Source organism: Corythoichthys intestinalis, chromosome 9, assembly GCF_030265065.1.
Source record: "Corythoichthys intestinalis isolate RoL2023-P3 chromosome 9, ASM3026506v1, whole genome shotgun sequence".
NCBI classification, from domain to species: Eukaryota; Metazoa; Chordata; class Actinopteri; order Syngnathiformes; family Syngnathidae; genus Corythoichthys; species Corythoichthys intestinalis.
The window spans coordinates 3,304,653-3,324,062 of record NC_080403.1 but is presented as its reverse complement, the minus strand read 5'-3'; the positions used below and the strand labels follow the sequence as shown (position 1 = coordinate 3,324,062).

The 19,410-nt window shown below is 38.6% G+C and overlaps 1 protein-coding gene and 2 long non-coding RNA genes across 8 annotated transcripts in view; 1 reads left to right on the top strand and 2 right to left on the bottom strand.

Moving 5' to 3' along the window:
* The window catches only part of terf2ip (telomeric repeat binding factor 2, interacting protein), a 54,519-nt gene that overhangs the window by 20,959 nt on the left and 14,150 nt on the right, over window positions 1-19,410 (top strand). For both annotated transcript variants that reach the window (XM_057846213.1, XM_057846212.1), the window contains one exon: window positions 18,090-18,702. In XM_057846213.1, the coding sequence (XP_057702196.1) occupies window positions 18,090-18,702 (613 nt within the window). The remainder of the gene's footprint in view (window positions 1-18,089; window positions 18,703-19,410) is intronic.
* LOC130921870 (uncharacterized) lies at window positions 11,470-12,684 on the bottom strand. Of its 5 annotated transcripts, XR_009064414.1 has the most exons (6): window positions 12,662-12,684; window positions 12,539-12,589; window positions 12,270-12,338; window positions 12,047-12,160; window positions 11,894-11,963; window positions 11,474-11,771 (listed from the first exon to the last, which is right to left on the bottom strand). It is a non-coding gene; the product is annotated as an uncharacterized LOC130921870 (long non-coding RNA). The 5 variants fall into 5 exon arrangements; XR_009064413.1 differs by having other exon boundaries at window positions 11,470-11,771; window positions 12,270-12,589; XR_009064416.1 differs by lacking the exon at window positions 12,270-12,338 and having other exon boundaries at window positions 11,476-11,771; window positions 12,535-12,589; window positions 12,662-12,683.
* Window positions 12,681-14,926, bottom strand: LOC130921871 (uncharacterized). Its single transcript, XR_009064418.1, has 4 exons — window positions 14,756-14,926; window positions 14,135-14,233; window positions 13,949-14,025; window positions 12,681-12,720 (listed from the first exon to the last, which is right to left on the bottom strand). It is a non-coding gene; the product is annotated as an uncharacterized LOC130921871 (long non-coding RNA).

The following is a 19,410-nucleotide window of genomic DNA, read 5'->3' as shown; positions in this document are numbered from 1 at the left end:
AAATAGATAATTTCTTGAACACAATATTTGACACTTCAACAGCAGCAAATACATTAAATGACAAATAAAAGAGCAGGTGCATTCGTCCCCTGAGTTTTTGACAAAATATAACAATAAATAACAACTTCGGTAAAATAACAACAAAGTTGTAAACATATTTGAACAAAAATATTAAATATGACAAATAAGAGTTGTTCACAAACTATAACAATAAATAAGAACCTCAGTAAAACAATAAAGTTGTCAACATATTTGAACTTAAATATTAAATCTGTCAAATAAAAGTGCAAGTGCATTAGTCCCCTGAGTTGTTTACACAAAATATAACAATATAGAACTGCAAAACTGCAACAAAGTTGTAAAAATATTTAAAAAATATTAAGTATCAAAACTTTATGTGCAGCTGTACTATAGTTATTTGAAAAATACGATTTACAGTTAATTTAAATATAAAAGAAACAGAAACTCAATTGAACTTGTAAATAATTGAACTGAATAACAGCAAATAACTGATGAATAACAGAACCATTTTAACTCCCAAATTTATGTATTTGTCTGCATATCGTCCACCTTCCTTGCTCAGCAATTCTCAACTGGGTCTCATAGGTTTTTGGCCAAGACTACTAGTTTATCCACCATTGCAGGCTTGAGACAACAACGTTGGCACGTAACAATGTTCCCACCTGTACTAAAAAGCCTCTGATGGGAAGCTCGTAGCAGGAATGCATAGATACCTGCGTTTTAAATGGTCCCACATGTTCGACGGATTACTTCTTGTTGAGGCAACCATGGCGAGGCACTGTCAACAGGGCTGTTTTTTGTTCCTTATATTCTTGTCGATAGCCAAAATACTTCTAAAACTCCTTTTGGAGACAGTCTTCCCTATTCAACGTGCTGCTTGATTGCTTGCTTTCACTTTGAAAACGGCCCCTCCTCCCTCCGCTCTGCTGTTCGGCCCCTCCTCCCTCCACTCCGCTCTAGCAGGGGAGGGGGAGGAGCCGATGACTGCGAGCTGGAGAGAATGAGAGACTGCACTCTCTTTCTCGCTCCTTGCTCAAAACAAACGTTTGTGGATTTTAAAAAATGAAATGAAAAAACTATCGCACGTCCTTGCGATGGGACTATTGCGCATGCGCACATCGCGATGGCGATGTTTAAACGATATATCGTTCAGGCCTAGTCAGAAGCCCCTTAATTCTGGATATATTTTTTAGGTGGTAATAAGCGGATTTAGTGACGGACTTTAAATGGCTATCAAATTTTAGGTCTGAGTCAATAATTACGCCAAGGTTTCTGACTTGATTTGTAGCTGTAATTGTGCTAAGTTTGCTGCTTATCTTTGACCTTTCCTTTTTTGGCCCAAAAATGATCACCTCTGTCTTCTGCACATTTAACTGGAGAAAATTCTGGCACATCCATTCATTGATTTGATGAATGCATTTGCTCAGGGTGACTAAGGGACTATAATCATGTGGGGACACAGAAATGTACAGTTGTGTGTCATCTGCATTGGCGTGATAGGAGATGTCATACTGTTCCATTATCTGAGCTAATGGAAGCATATAGCTGTTAAATAAGGGTGGTCCAAGAATTGACCCTTGAGGGACTCCACACGTGAATTTGGTTCGTTCTGACTGATGGTTTCCGATTGACACAAAGAAATCCCTATCATGTAAATAGGATGTGAACCACTGAAGAATAGCAGGGATTCCCCTATATTCAACAGATTGTGGCGCACCGCCACACTAAAATGAAAGCCGCCACGCCTGGCAAATGAGATGTATTTTATTTATTTATTTAAAAAAAAAAATTTTTTTTTTAAGGCCGCTTCAAACTAGCGGCAGCCGAGTGGGAGGAGTTCAGCGGACACCTATTCATTGTGTATTGTAGCCTAATGTTCGTAACTATGCAGGCCCCCCCTTAAGAGACGCAAGGGGAACGAGTGGGAAGAATGGGAGAACGAGCGAGATAGCGAGAGATAGCGGTCGCATGTTGTAGCAGCCCGCTGTTATTTTGTTATTGTTTTTCTTTATTATTGTTACCACAATAAAGTGGGTAAGCAAATACAGACTTCTCTCCTTCTTGCCCATATCCGGGGCATTACAATAATTTGGATCGGACTTTTCGGCGAAAGTGAGCGGTGGACGGCCGTCTTGGACGGAAAGCAAACTTTGACTAACTTGCGCTGAGAGACTGCGGAGAGGCGGGGCCCAAAATAAAGCCTTGCTCTATTTTCAGAGCGTTGGTCACAGTAAACGATTTATCAGTTCAAGCAGAGTAAAATGATACATATTCACGGTACAAGAACGTCGTTTCTGTGTCCATCGATTGGTAAGAAAAGGCTGTTTGTACGAGTGACGTGTGGGCGCTCCCGTCAGGGGGGACATTTCACGTGGAGTGGCTATTTTTCGGCACAACACCGGCGCGCCAACTTCAGACAATTACGGCTGACGAAACTTTGATAAATGCGCCCCCCCACCCAAATTTCGCGAGCTCTGGGACACTCGAAAAATGACTCTCATACCTCTCCTTGCTAAGTTAATGGTACCTCGACGTGCCTTTGTGTGGAAATTTAGTTTACGAACAACGGGGAAAAAACTATTCACCTTCTCACCGAATCAAGTAAAACTCTTTACACGGCTATTAGAATTCCCCCAGTGCTCTAAATGGGTCAGTTGACAGAAGGACTGTTATTGTTGTGGTAATGTAGTACTTATGAGGGTCAAATAAAAGGAAAAAGGAGGACTACGACGGTGGTCTGCAACCCGCGGCTCTCGGGCCGCATGCGGCTCTTTAGCGATGCTTCGGAGCTTTTTTTTTTTTTTTAAATGGAAAAAGATGGGGGAGGGAAATATATTTTTTTGTTTTAATAGGATTTCTAGGAGGACAAACATGACACAAACATTCTTTCAATTCATTAATATTGTAATGAAGTTAAACTTGTGGTGGCATAGTACAACAGAGTAGTCACGTGGTGCGTCATTCTCTATAGGATCCACTGCAGGGAAAACAAACATTTAATCATGAAGGCTAATTACGTATTTCTATAGTAGGCTAATATAGCTAGTATCGATAATTATAAGGCTTGTAAAAGGCTTTTAATTTTTTGTGGCTCCAGACATACTGTATCAGTTTTTTTTGTGTTTTTTTGGGGGTCAAATATGGCTCTTTCAACAGTTTGGGTTGCCAACCCTGAGTCACTACGAGATGTAAGTCGTACTATTGCCACGAGAAAAAAAGTCGCATTAGTACATCGGGTAACGTAGCTGTAATCAGCTACGCATTTTACATACATGTACTGTAGCTGAGAGGTACAACATTAGCCTGGCTAATGAAATATTTCAAATATATCTTTGTTATGGTTCTTCTTGGGGGAAAAAATGAAGAAAAAAAAATTCGCTGTGGCACGACATGGTGAGGCTGTCCGACTCCGATGCAGCCCACCACCACAGCTTCAAAAAATCCTAGGGGAAACACTGAATAGTGTCAGTAAGCCCTACCCACTGTTCCAATCTGCTGAGTAGTATGTTGTGATCAACCGTGTCAAATGCGGCGCTGAGATCCAATAGTAGCAGAACAGATGATTTGCCTGCATCGGTATTCCGACGAATATCATTTAGGACTTTGATAAGCACAGTCTCGGTGCTGTGTTGTGGTCGAAATCCAGACTGAAATGAGTTAAAAAGATTGTTTTGCATCATATAATTCTGGATCTGTTCGAACACAACCCTTAATACGTAATTACTAATGGTTTAGGCATCCAGATTAGGTTTTTTTAGGAGAGGTTTTATTACTGCAGTTTTTAAAGTCTGAGGAAACTCTCCTGTTTGGAGAGAAGTATTTATAATCTGAAGTATGTCTGGGGCTATGCAATGAAAAACAGTTTTGAAAAAGTTTGAAGGAAGGATGTCAAGGCAGCATGTTGTGGGCTTTAATTTCGACACAATTTCTGTTAAAGTGGCATAGTCCAAGAGGCTAAACTGTCTAAGATTGACGTGGGGGACATTTTGGGAGGCATTTAGTGTAACATTTGTTAATCTGGAGTTGCACACAGTCTGTCTAATCTTTAGTACTTTGTGTGTAAAGAATGCTGCGAAATTATTACAGGACACCTCAGATGCCAATTCCTGAGGTATTGATGCTTGTGGGTTTGTCAGTTTGTCAACAACAGAAAATAGTGTGCGGGTATTGTTAGTGTTTCTACTAATGATCTCTGAAAAATATGACTGTCTAGCATTTTTCAGTTCCTGGTTGTATTTGCGAAGACTATCTTTGTAGATATCATAAAAAACTAGGAGTTTGTTTTTTCGCCATCTGCGTTCTGCTCGTCTACAAACTTGCTTTTGTTTTATAGCTAGTATGGCATTTCTCCAGGGTGACCTCTTCTTTCTTGACAAAGATTTTGTCTTAATCGGGGCAATAGTGTCAATTACAGTCATCACACTGGAACTGAAACTATTTACAAGTTCTTCCACTGGAGCTATTGTAGGGGTTAATGGTGAGGCATAGGCCTGTGTGAATAACGCACAAGTGTTATCACTTATGTAACGCTTCCTAATCACCTCTGTTTCCCTTTTCAGAGGATGGACAGGGGTGGTCATTTTAAACATAATGCAGTAGTGATCAGACAGAGCAACATCATTCACTGTGACCTCAGAGATGTTAAGACCTTTGGATATTATTAAATCCAGTATGTGCCCTCTGTTATGTGTTGCATGTGTTACATGCTGAGATAAACCAAATGTATCCAAAATATTTAAAAGCTCTATAGCACATCCTTCTTCAGGATTATCAACATGAATGTTAAAGTCACCCACTAGAACAACACAATCAAAGTCCATGCAGACAGAAGACAGCATTTTGGTAAACTCATCAAAAAACATTGTGTTATACTTTGGTGGTCTGTAAAGTGTTACCAAGGCAGCTCTGCAAGGGCTTTTTAAACTCTCAGTAACTTTTTTTTAAACATACAGTTCATGGCTTGTGGGTGGGGTTAAGTAATTGAAAGTAATGTACCGTTTTTCCTGCTGAGTGTGTATTATCATCACGAAGTTGGCGTTGTCATTGTAGATGCTACAATGTAAGCTCATCTGTCATTGTTCATTCCAAATTGTTAGAAACCTTTATTTTTTTTAACTAAAACTTTTGAATTTTACAGATGAAAACATTTTTAGTAACTGTCAACTAAAAGTAGATGAAATTTGTATGAGATTTCGTCAACTAAAACGAGACGAAGACTGAACACATTTTGAAATGACTAAAATATAACCAAGACTAATAAGAATTTTTGCCAAAACGACTAGAACAAAATTAAAAGGGCTGCTAAAAAACACTGCTGCTAACAAACAGATTTCTGATGTGATGGGGTTTATGCTTCGGGTCCTCAGGCCATTTATCAACAATCAGTTTTTCAGGATTGTAAAGCAAAAAATTATTCATTGTCCAATCTCAATGAGACGCCTCCATAATGATTCATAGTAATACAGTTGTCTATACTAGGGGTGCAACGGTTCAGTTAGCCCACGGTTCGGTTTGAACTTTGGTTTTGGAATCACGTTTTCGGTTTGCGTTTTGCATTAAAAAAAAAAAAAAAAACAAGTCTGACTTTCCAAAAGACTGCCTTTATTTTGCTTTAAAGAAAATGAAATAAACACTTAAAATGTAAACATTTTCAACTGTTTAAATGCCTCTTAGCTCTTTGGCTAGTGTAGTGACTGACTACTGAAATTCACACACAGTAGTAAAAATAACTTCAAAAGAACAATTGCACATTAACTTGAACTATTTAGTGAACTGGCACAGTCATATAAACAACAGTTCAGGGGAAACAAACAATAGCAAAAATAAAACGGCCAGCAACAAATAAATAAAAATACTGCCTGTTTTCAAGTAACAAATACTTCTGTACAGTTAAGGCTATGTAAAGTCAAAAGTGCAACATCAGTTACAGTTAGATGTCCGATCACGTCATTTTCAAAATATCGGAATCGGCTAAAAAATATCGGCCATGCCTTTTTTTAATATATACTGGACTGTCTCAGGAAATTAGAATACACAATATTCTAATTTTCTGAGACAGTCCTGTATATTGTTCTATGTAAAGGACGTCAGCCAAGGTCGGCCCCCCACATTTTTACCACGCCAAATCTGGTCCCCTTTGCAAAAAGTTTGGACACCCCTGCTTTAAATGGTGGATTAATGTACAGGACTGTCTCAGAAAATTAGAATATTGTGTATTCTAATTTTCTGAGACAGTCCAGTATATATATTAATTAAATCGTTTTCTAATTTAATTTAACGTTACAGACACAAAATGTTACACTCATCCTGAGTCTTTAGGTTTAGCGTAGGGTTATCATAAGTATCCCGAAAATGGCGGCATTTACTTGATTGATAAATGAGTCACGTTAAGGTATTTAAAGCTCTAATATTTGCGCTGTACGACCCTTTCACTTGTTGTCGCACTCAATATGTTATGATGCCATTTTCACAACAAAGAGAGCTAAACTTCAGCATTACTTGAGTAGAGGGACCTTTGGCAGCTAGTGTTGTATCGGTCGCGAACGATTCGTTCTTTTTGAACGAATTGTTTGGGTGAACGAGACCGAACTAATCACCATCTGCACTGATTCGTTCTATGAAGTTGGTGCTTGTTCACTGCGTGGGAGGGCGTTGAGCAAGCGGCAGCGTCTTCTGACATCGCACACGACCAATCAGACGCCAGCCTCATCGCGGGCAGGGGAGGGACCGGAAACAGAATCAGGGCGTATGTCACTCACTTCCACGTGTGGCCAATGAGCAGCCAGCGTGCAGGCAGGGGGGCAAGACTGAGTTTTGCCACTTCCCGTTCAGTGACTCGGTCCTCCGGAGGCTCCGGTTCCTGACCTAGCTTGCTGCTAACTTGACTTTCCAGTAATGAATATGCGGTGAACGAATCAAAAAATGAAAGGAAAGGACTTTGTCACATATTTGTTAACGTGGAGCCTATCAAATGCAGCTAAAAAAGACAAAAACACCACACAAATCTAGCGAGCATGGTTTAGTGTACTACTTTTCTCAACAGACTCGCGACTACCTATTACCACATACTATCAAATTTACAGTAATTTAAAACACGGGTAGCTACGAGGCAAGCAAAAGCTGAGCTGCGGTCGCGTGACGGCAATGAAGGGGGCAAAGAACTCACTATAAGGAGGCTTCATGGCAGCGATATTTACCTCATATGTGCACAGAAAAAAATATTTAGTATGATCACCATAATACTGATTTGCAATGAAACGGTATATACATGTCCATTTTTTCCAAGTGTTTTATTTTTTATTTTTTCGTGTTGGTTGGTTTGACAAATTATGTCAATCCGTCCATCAAAATAACGCACATGGACACGGGAGATGTCGCAATATGTCTACATTTTTCTTAACAGACTAATGAGAGTAGAAAGGCGATATCGTAAAGAGCAATTATTTCTTGTCAGCATTTGACGATCTGAGATGCGGGGACGACAGGGGAGCTGACCGGATTATTTTATTTATTAATACCAGTGCAAAAATTCAATACGATCACCATAATACTGATTTGCAATGAAACTGTATATACATGTCAATTTTTTCCGAGTGTTTTTTTTTGTTTTTGTTTTTTTCGTGTCAGAGCGTGTCGGTTGGTTTGACAAATTAGGTCAATCCGTCCATCATGCGCTACTCAAGCGCCCCAAAACAACGCACGCAGACACGGGAGATGTCGCAATATGTCTACATTTTTCTTAACAGACTAATGAGGGTAGAAAGGCGACATCGTAAAGAGCAAGCAATCATTTCTCGTCAGCATTTGACGATCTGAGATGCGGGGACGACAGGGGAGTTGACCGGATTATTTTATTTATTAATACCAGTGCAAAAATTCAATACGATCATCTTAATACTGATTTGCAATGAAACTGTCAAATATCAAAATGTAGTATTGTCTTTATTTCAGAGCAGCACATTCGACAACTAGCTATTTACACTTATAGTTTTAACAATAGTAACTAAAAATAATAGTGATGAGCATAAAAACAAAAATACAACAGAGCGAGAGGTAAATATGATGTGTTGGTCGTTCCATATTTTGAAATTAAACTTTCGATTTATTTTTATTTTCGTGACAGCAAGCATTGTAAATGTGATCAAGAACATGCTAAAGAAAGTCCGTGCGCCCCCGACCCCCCGCTCCCCCAACAAAAGGAAAATGTTTAACCGTGTCCTCAATCGAAATGCTAGCACGAGCCATGACTTTGAGCCCATAGAACTTGGACAGACGACGCGGAAGTTCTCCCTCGCTTTTGCAGCAGCGGGAGGGAGACGAGGCTGTCTGTGAAAGCAGAATGATATTGCCTGTCACTCATTACTGAAACTACGACGAGTGGTCAATGAGGAGCCTGTGTGCAAGAGAAAGGGAGGGAACAAGAATGTCACTTCCCGTTCAGTTATACTGCGAAGCGGTCTTTGGTGATTCGTTCGGCAACGTCACTTCCCGTACAGTAACCGAACGATTCAATTGGGCGGGGAGGGAGATGAGGGGGGGGCGAACGATTCGTAGAACGAGTAGTTTGAACGAATCTTTTTACTGAATGTTCCGAAATAGATTCGTTTACTCAAGCGAATGACAGATTCCGTGACTATTGGCAGCCCTTGACTCCGCCTCTCTATTGAATTTAACCTTGTAATCGTTCTCCCTTTGGTCTGACGTGTTAGGTGCAGCAGGTTGGGAATATAAGGTGGTAGAAAATTATTGTTTTTACAACTTATTTCTCAAAGCACAGATGATATATCCATTGTTAGCGTGACTCACAGTCATGGTTTTACTTCCCATCATGGTTCCACTTTCCCATCATGCCTTGGGGCATGCTGCAGTATCTGAACTGAAAGCTCAACAAATACACTAGATGGCAGTATTTAGTCACAATACACAAAATCCCAAGTCTTTCTATCCGTGGATCCCTCTCACAGAAAGAGTGTTAATAATGTAAATGCCATCTTGAGGATTTATTGTCATAATAAGCAAATACAGTACGTATGTACTGTATGTTGAATGTATATATTCGTCCGAGTTTTATTCATTTTTTTCTTAATGCATTGCCAAAATGTATATGATCGGGAAAAATTATCGTGAATGATCGGAATTGAATCGGGAGCCAAAAAAAGCAATCGGATCGGGAATTATCGGGATCGGCAGATACTCAAACTAAAACGATCGGGATGGGATCGGGAGCAAAAAAACATGATCGGAACAACCCTAGTTACAGTTACTGTTAATAGATAATAGCTATTATTTAGATTATTATTTCTTTTTTTCCAAGTTTGAGATTCTTATGTAAAAACACAACCCTGTCGACGTTCTCTGGAGCAAGGCGAGAGCGGCATGCACTGACAATGTCCCCTGCAGTGGAGAAAAGTCTTTCGCTTGGAGCAGAGGTTCCTGGGACACAGAAATGCCTTTGAGCAACTTTTTCCAAATAGGGGAACTTGCCCTCTTCCTTCTCCCACCATTTAAAAGGAGTCCTATGTACAGTGTGACTTACTTCTCAATTTGCAAGTGAAGGTGCCTGACCTGTGCCTGCTTTGTTATATTTTCTCTCCCTCCGCATTGTAGTCTACGGGGAAACCAAAATGTTGCCACACCGCAGATTTAAAAGAAGCCGGTGTTTCCTCAAAATTCGGTCTCTCCACTCTTCCGCTCTCCATAGCTTTTTCTGTTTTCTTTCTTGTTTCACTTTAACTTCGCTCGTAAGTGAGAGAGGGCATTACTCGGCTCCTATTACACAGGTGCTTGACAGCGATTGGACATTTACTCGCGGGGCAGGAATTTCTCTACAGCTGCGCTTCACTGTGCTTCTGTGTACACAGGCACACAGAGCTCGACCAATTCATTCCACAAGTGTTGGGAATAAATTAATTGCAAAACCGAAAAGGCGCGGTTCATAAAGGCGTATTGAACCGTACAGGGCGAACCGTACGGTTCGGCTTTGAACTGCAAACCGTTGCACTGCTAATCTATACCTATATATAAATGGAACATAGTGTGCTCGTTCCGGATAAACTCTGAAATGGCTGGCGGATTTTGACGAAATTTTAAATTAAAATTAATTCAAAACTCTTAAAAATTAGCATATAAGTTCCCTGAATGTGGTGGGGACAGCACCGTCTTTTGAGCAAAAGACTGTTTTGGCTTTCAAACTTTACGGTTTCATGTAAAAATGTTAAATGTGCTCTGATGATACGCTGTGGCTTTGAGTACTCTACAACAAAACGCTGGATTAAAAAGAAAAAAAAAGTACAATTTTCTGGAATATTACCAAGGGATTCATCTCGGCTGGATATTCATACTGTAGCAACTGTTCTATATTGTGTGTTACGTCTGCAATGGTTCATGGGTAGTTGTGACAACCATGACTGAGAGTAGTGGTTGCCGTTGTTACATTCTGGTGTTTTCTGTTCAATACGAAAACTCTCATTCTTCTCTGAGTCACTCGCCACAATACTGTACTAGGCATGTGCCGGTATGAGATTTTGACGGTACGATAACCGTGAGCAAAAATACTCAAGAGAGTCTGGCTGCAGCCCGCCTCTCTCAGTACCCTGCGCCGCTCGTCTCAGTACCCATCCCGCAGACAGGAAGTGACGCAATATCGCAGCTCTCAGACCGGAAATGACAACATGAAACAGCGCTCGACCTCCGAGCTTCCGGTTTTATCGTAATAGTTAGCGTCCATTCGAACGTAAATACTAGTTTACTTTTCTTTTCGCACGTCTTTTATTTTCGGTTTCAGCATCACTCATTATTATTTAAATAATAATTTATTTCCATGCTCCTTAAATTGATTTGGTGAAATCGGGAGATTAACTCTTTAAGCGCGGTCAGTTTGTTAAAGCCTGCTGATTTTACCAAAATGAAAAACACGGTTACAGTACATCAAAATTAAAATACACACTACTGCAATAAAGGTTTAATTGGTGACTGAAAGATCGCATGTAACCTATCACAGTGTGTACTTTAGTTTGTCAATTGTAAAATATACTCCAATTGAGAATTATTAGAAATTGCTGTCATCCTTACATTTTTATGAACGGACACATTAATATAGCTTCATTACAATTTAATGTATCAAAAACGTAATATTCTCTCAATGTTGCAACCAAACCAATTTTGTCTTTCATTTTGCTACTTAAATTCATTCATGTGGGTGAAGATCCTAATTAACTAATTCAGAAACTATATTAAACTTTCTGCTCCAGGAAAGGCACCTTTATTTCAAACAGAAATGACAAAATAGTTGTCATGTGTTAGTTGTTTTTTTCTTTTATCCCAGACAATAGTTGTAGGTTGTTTTAATTACCTGACATTTTTCGGCAAGCACTCCCGCCTTTATCACAGGTAATTAAAACTACCTACAACTAACATCTGGGATAAAAGAAAAAAAAAAACAACAAATTTATAAGTGTAGAAAAATGAACTCAATACAACCAGTTCTAATGTGGTAAACTTTATTTTTTTAGTTTTATTATTTTTTTATTATTATTGAGAGAATACCAGATATTTTCTTTGATCAACAATCTCCTCAAAAAAGGTAAATCCATCTTCCAGATGGTTGAAACAGAACTTGAATGGCTCCAAGACATTGTAGTTCGTGCTCATCCTCTTCCATCTGCAGGATGCTTGGGAACTCCTACTGCATTGACCCCCCCCCAGCCCTGTCCGAGGCTTTTGTGCTGTCTGGCACAATCCTTTTACCAAAACTGTTCATTGGAAAAGAGAAAGAAAAGAGCTATTTGAATATTACATAAGTAAAATAAAAATGATTGATACTTGATTTTTCTTTTCAGGCATTGCAATAAACTAGGTATATAAATAATCTTACCATTTTTTCCCGCCGTATCTTTTTGGAGTGGGCCACCACTAACTTGAAGGAGCTGTGGTTGCACCTCTTCCTAAAAATAAATCAGTGAATAAAGGGGGACATGTTCAAAAGTGCGTCAGAGTAATGGACACTAAAAAGTCTTTAAAAGCTGACCTCAGCAATTATATTCAAATTTCACTTCTGTAGCTGATAGACTGGTGGCACTTCACCCTGCAGTAATGCTTTTGCCTTGTCTGTCCAATGGGCAAACTCTTTCCTGTGGCTCACCTAAGTTGAAAAAATACAAAAATAAGTATTCCACATTTTCCACCAAAGAATTAAGGTGCTGTGCACCTACTTTCCTATGAATGCCATATCAACAGTTTCAAAGACTTACCATGCACCCAAGTTTGAAATTGTCCACTAGCAATATACACCACCACTTCCTCAGAGTTGGCATATCAGTCTAACAAAAATTAAAAACAAGTGTAAATAAAGAATAACGACAAGGATATTTTGTAGCCCAATTTGAATGATTCGGTGAACTTCATTTTACAATGGTTAAACTCAAAGAGAGCATCCAGAACAGTGCAAAGAGCATACTACAAATGGATAAATGAATACAAATATAACAGAGGACAAAATTGGACAGTTAAACTCACCTACCATCAACATGAAGATGCCACAGTCCTTCCCCTATGGCTGTCCCGAAAAACCCTAACGTAAGAATTTAACCGAGTCACTTCCTTCAAGTTTTGAATCAATGAATATACACACTTTTACAAATACCTCTATTTCACTTCCAATCCTCTTTCCATGTCCCCCTGTTGATTGACTGTCAACGTTTTCTGCAATTGAAAATATAGGTTTATATTAAATACAGTAGTTAAACAATTACAAACGTGTTTCCATGCATAAGAACACCAACCAGTCAGGTTTAAATGATTCATGCAAACAAAACAAGGGCGTAGGTTTGCATAGGGACGGTAGGGACATAACATGACCAACTTTTCAGGATGCTAAAGTTGTCCCCACCAACTTTTGAGCAACCTTATTTGCATTATATTCGTCCCTACCAATGTTGAGACCGGGCCAACGCCCTTGAAACAAAACATTCGCAATTTTAGAGTGGCATTTTAGAATTTTGCTTCAAATGATTGGATGAATCATCTGGAGTGCAATTCTGCTTTAATTGAAGGGGCAACATAAAAGGATCGACTGGAACATACCTTCAAAACCAAACAAGGCTATTCTGGATCATCATGGAAACGCCATGCCAATATGAATGGTTACTGAATTTCATTAGAGATAACAATAGTTCTCTGATCTCAAGATTGGATCTGTTTTTCTTCCCACAAATAATTGGAATTTGGATCATTTAATTTGTTATGATTTGACTGTTCTTTGAAAATGAACCAATGCTCCAAGTTGTAGTTGTTACTAATCAGCCTTACAGGCAAATTCATGTGTGGGTCACATCCTGTAGGCTTTCACCATGTTGCAACAACATAGGGGTCAGCCACAAATATGGTCCTTCCCTGAAAAATACATAATCTATACACACGGACATATGTTATATAAATACAAACGTACGCAGACACCTACATGAGCCCATACAAGCATTCTGTAGGCTACATAGTTAAAATAATACCCTACACAGGCCAAAAAATACTTTTTTATACCTTTGAATGAGCTACTTGTTAGACAAGTTATAAATATGCATTTCATATCTGCAAAAAAACAAACACAAAAAGTTACATTTTACTTATTTGTACAATTGACATTATGTTCTTTAGAGAAACTAAATCCTCAAAATTCACAGTTGATTCCATTTCATTGTTCAGGCCAACGTTCCAAAAGTCAGCACGTGTCAATCAAACTTTCTTTTTTTAGACAATCAACACCATTTCTGGCCTCTTTATATTCAAGATTTGCATAAGCTAATGAGAATGTTGATTGGTTAAATAAACAAAGAGTAAATAATCAATTATGTCCAATTGTCAACTAATATAAGGAATAATAAGCCTATCCAGATTTCCACTGAGCACAACATTTGTCTCAGACATAAAAACATACCAGCCGTTCCTGGGCAGGATGAGTTTGAACCGTCCATGAAGCTCGGCATGGTCTTATATTGTCACCATTGGTCCTGTCTGCACAGTGGGTTTTATTTATTTATTTATGGGTTTGTTCGATGTCTATAAAAAAAAAGTGTTCAGCACAGTCCAAAATCTAAAGTACATTACTATTTATGCTACTTACTTCCATTTGGATCTGTGTGACATCCCTGTATCTGCATGGGAAGACTACCATTTGGGGGTCGTGATTTAGTTTCTTCCCAATGGGGTGGTGATCTTGCAGCTAGTAAAAAAAAAAACAAAATAATGAAAAAATATATAGCTAAGCAGAGTAACAATAACAAGAAAAAATTACAACCTTGTCCTATTTGGATCATGTGACAACATTCAAACTACAAAGGACCAGACAAAACAAATGAAGGCAAAACAACAATACCATACAACAACAAAAACAGCGAGCTGCGAATTGCAGGCATGTACATAATGAAAAATAAGAGTGCAATATAATGAAAACTACACAAAGAAGACTGTTCATTGTGAAAAAAAAATGTAAAAAGCATTAGCAGCATTAGCCAATTCGCTGCTGAATTCATCAGTACGTATTAAACAATATAAGTAGAACAAAGTCACATGCAGTTAGTAAAGGAAGACATTATTTAAATTACATTAAGAATACTAGATATAAGTACGGTCTTTTCAACTCAGAATAAACACTTCATATTTTCACCGCAAGTGTTGTTTAACTATTTAACATTTTTAAACATGCATACGCTTTTAAAAACTTTTTTTCAGTGCGGCCACTTACCGTGTTTTTTTCGCGAGAGGTGAAATAACGTAACTTGTTTTCGTCGCAAGGGTTGACGACATTTCCGGTCTGAGGGGACTGAGAGCTGCGGTGTTGCGTCATTTCCTGTCTGCGGGATGGGTACTGAGAAGAGCGGCGCAGGGTACTGAGAGAGGCGGGCTGCAGCCAGACTCCTCTCAAAATACTGCGGTTTCACGGTATTGCAATAATAGCTCCCAAAAATTTTGAGATGGGTTAAAAAAAAAAAAAAAAAAAACTTTTTTCCATTGAACAGTATTTTTTTTTTTCAGACCATAGTTGCAAATTGGAACATGAATATATTGTTAAAATAAATAAATTATCGATAAAAAAATATTTGAAATAAAATTAAAATAAATATAACTTATAGACTATACTCACAGCCACAGCTCAAGTTGCACAAGATTACAGCAAGAACAAAATAATTTCTATAAAGTAAAAACACTTCTGAATAAAATTTTTAAAAATTTATACTGCATGACTTTTTTTTTGAGGGTGGAAAAGCTTAAGTGAAGTTTCGCCATTTTCAGCCACTGTGTCAACTCTAGTCTACATGATGTCATGCCTTTGTGTTAAAAAGAACATAAGGAATTCATAAGTTACGTAAAAATGTATAAGTTAGTTAAAATGTCAATATTGTTGTGGAAAGGTTTCATCTTAAAAAAAAAAAAAAAAAAAAAAAACACATTGGGAGTGAGACCTCACCTTGATCCAGCGAACGTGGATTTATACTTAGGGCAAGATCATTGTTCGCAATTAGCAATCTTTGATGCTATCACTTTTTCCCCTTCATTCAAGCGAATCAAGCTTGTTTTCTCACTCTGCGGCTGTAACACTCAACGAAGTTGCTCTCCCAGCTGAGCGTAGGCTAACATTCATCTTTGTAAGCTTTTACTGTGTTTGTATATTGAATTTGAAAGAAAAATGTGTGTTTTGTTTTTGGCGAACTTTTTCCATGGTGCTAATCTGTGGAAGCTACTCACATGGAAAAATCTAATTGTACAACATTTTAAATGTATTCATTTTGGATATTAAACTTACCACGATTTGAGAGCTCAATAAATTGAAGAACAGTACGCCTCATGTTTGGAGTAATTGTTTTTGGGTTAGCTGGCTGTATAGCCGATAGCATCACTCTCACACACAGCAACAAACAGGAGGGGGTGAGCGCTGCTGCGCCAAGCCGCTTCTGGCTGCATTTTTGACACAAGAAAAATAGCGAATACCGTCCTACGGTCTGCCGGAAAATTTTAGTGGTTTTGAAACCGCGACGTTTTCACTCCACGGTAAACCGTGAAACCGGTAACCGGCACATGCCTATACTGTACACAGTGATGGAAAAGCGATTGCGCATTTTATGGTGTTTTTTACTATTACTACATTACAGCTGCATTTCTAAGGAAAGTATGTTTTATCTGCCATTCGGTTGTATTGACTTCTCGTTACAAAACGCTGAGCCATTCTTCTAGTACTGTACTCACTTTTACTTACTACAACCCCTAGCAAAAAGTATGGAATCACCAGTCTCGGACGAGCACTCACTTAGACATTTTATTATGTAGAACAAACTCTGATAAAAAGCTTGTGAAAAATAATTAGTTCAAAAGTGCAACTCCTTGGCATTCAGAAACACTAAAAGAAATGAATAAAAAACATTGTGGTGGTCAATAAATGTTACTTTCATAGAGCAAGTGCAGGGAAATATAGAATCACTCCATTCTGAAGAAAAAAATATGGAATCACTCCATGTTGAGTAGAAGATACAGACACACCCAGTCAGTTTCCTTTCCTTAATTGGGCCCCTGCCTCAGATTAGATCTGCTCGTTAGTCAGCAGTTAAAAACAGTGCAGTTATCACACCTTGGAGGGCTGCTGGACAAAGTAGATTCACAAGAATCATGGCTCCAACAAGAGATGTCTCTTGAGACCAAGGAGAGGATTATCAAACTTCTTGAATAAAGTAATGCTACAAGTATGGTTACCAAAGATGTGGGCTGTTCACAGTCAGCTGTATCAAAAATCTGGACTAAGAAAAAACAGCATGGCGAGGTTGTTAAAGTTAAGCGTACTGGTAGACCGAGAAAGACATCCAAACGTCATGACAAACAACTAAAGGCCATATGTCTTAAAAACTGAAGATGTACAACGAGACAAATGAAGAAGAAATGGGGTAAAGCTGGAGTCAAGGTATGTGACAGAACTGTGCAAAATTGCCTAAAGGAAATTGGATTTTCATACAGGAAAGCTAAAAGGAAACCATCATTGACACTTAAACAGAAAAGAACAAGACTGCAATGGGCTATGGAGAGGCAATCATGGACTGTGAATGATGAAGGTTATTTTCAGTGATGAGTCAAGAATCTGCATTGGACAAGGTGATGATGCTGGAACTTTTGTTTGGTGCCATTCCAGTGTGATTTACAAAGATGACTGCCTGAAGAAAACATCAAAATTCAAAGGCCCAGTGCCTTTGGCGAATTTTGAGATGGCTGTGGTTAATTATTCTTAGTCTTTTTATTTATTTATTTATTTATTTATTTTTCTGGCGATGTGCACTTTGAGATTTGTTTTCAAATGTAAAGTGCGTTATAAATAAAATGTATTATTATTATTATTAAATCTTCGATAAATGCACAAGTTTAGATTGAAATTTTGGACCGCTTTCTTATCCCTTCAATTGAAAATATGTCATTTTCCAAGATGACAATGCATCATGCCACAGAGCTAAAACTGTTAAAGCATTCCTTGGAGAAAGACCCATCCAGTCAATATCATGGCCTGCAAATGGCCCAGATCTCAACCCTATTGAAAACCTGTGGTGGGAATTGAAAAAAATGGTCCACAGCAAGGCTCCGACCTGCAAGGTTGATCTGGCAACTGCAATCAAAGAGGGTTGGCACCAAATTGATGACGAATATCATCAAGTCCATGCCTCAGAGACTGCAAGCTGTCATAAAAGCCAGAGGTGGTGCAACTAAATACTAGAGATGTGTTCTGATTGTTATTTCTGTTTGTTTCCTATGATTCCATATATTTTTCCTCAGAATGGAGTGATTCCATATTTATTTCCCTGCACTTGCTCTATAAAACTAACATTTACTCACCACCACAATGTTTTATTCATTTCTTTTTGTGTTTCTGAATGCTAAAGAGTTGCAATTCCTTATTTTTTTTTCAAACTTTTTATCAGAGTTTGTTCTACATAATAAAATGTCTGAGTGAGTGCTCGTCCGAGACTGGTGATTCCATACTTTTTGCTAGAGGGTGTAGAATTTACTAAGAATCTTTACGAACATGGTTCCCTATGTGTCTACAGATTGACCTGATCTTTGCAGCAGAAAAAGGACCATCAGCTCATGTCCAAGCACAAGTTTCCAGCCCTGTTCACCAAGAGAAGATCTTGAGCCCACTGAAGGACAAAACCACACAAGAGGCGACAGCCAAAGATCAGACGTGCGAATCCTCGCAGGCTACGGAGAACATGGAACAACAAACAGAGCAGCAGCAAGTAAATACATTGCCTCAGACTGAAAAAGCACCTGAGGACACAGAACCAACCTTGTTGAAGCCGCGAAGCGATGTTTCGACAAGTGATAGAGAGCTGGAGGGACAAATGCTTCGCACCTCACGGCGCAATTTAGAATTAAGGCTTGTAATGGATTCTGAGGAGGAAGAGGAAGAACCGTACACCAGAAAGCTCCGTTCTGCATCAGCAGCAACCTGTGTTAGGCCAGTGTCCTCCTCGCCAACCTCAAAGAGAACCAGTTCAGCCGTACTCTCTCTTCAAGAAAAGACTAGAGAGGAGGAGCCACCTTCAAAGAGAGCAAAAGAAACGAGCTTAGCACAAGACGAAGAAGCAGCGAATGCAGAAGATGCGGATCAGCGTCCTGCCACACCACTAACAACTTCATCTCCTATCAGCCAGCTGAGTAAGACGCATACAAAAACTATACAACACACAAAAAATCATGGGTGAAAATCAGGGAAATGTCAGGATGAACCTAAAATGCAATACAGGGTTGCTTTAAGATACAAGTGACCGAAATTAGTTGTTTCTGTAGATATGATCGGTCACCTTCCATTTGTTTTTTTTGTTTTTGTTTTTTTTGCTTTTGACCTAAACCCTCAAACATTTTACAAGTATTGTATGGTGCCAGTAAATTATACTCACTGCAAAATAAGCAGCAGCTTGGTAAATAGTTTGCTTTTCAAAATATACTTTAAGCTGATTAATGTCACTCCTTTTAGATGTTGACTGTCAAACCAAACATAAATAAAAATAACTACACATATATTTTGAAGAAAGAAATAGCCCTGCCTCCCTCGACTCAGTTTAGCAGGACCACCATAGGATTTTAGTAGCCCTGAATAATTTTGTATCCCTCAAACTCTTGCAGCCATGTGAAAAAAATTAAATTTTCAGTTCTCCGTGAGGAAATGTTCACATATCAATGTCTGATCTTGTAATTGTAGGTAAAAGACAAAAATGAACATTGTTTTTACTCATTAAAAAAAATATATCAACAAAAATGCGTATTCTAACTGAGGAAAAAGTTAGGAGACCCTAGTGTTACCCTCTTTGGCTGAAATGACTTCAGTGAGACGCTTTTTGTAACCATCTATAAGTCTTTGACATC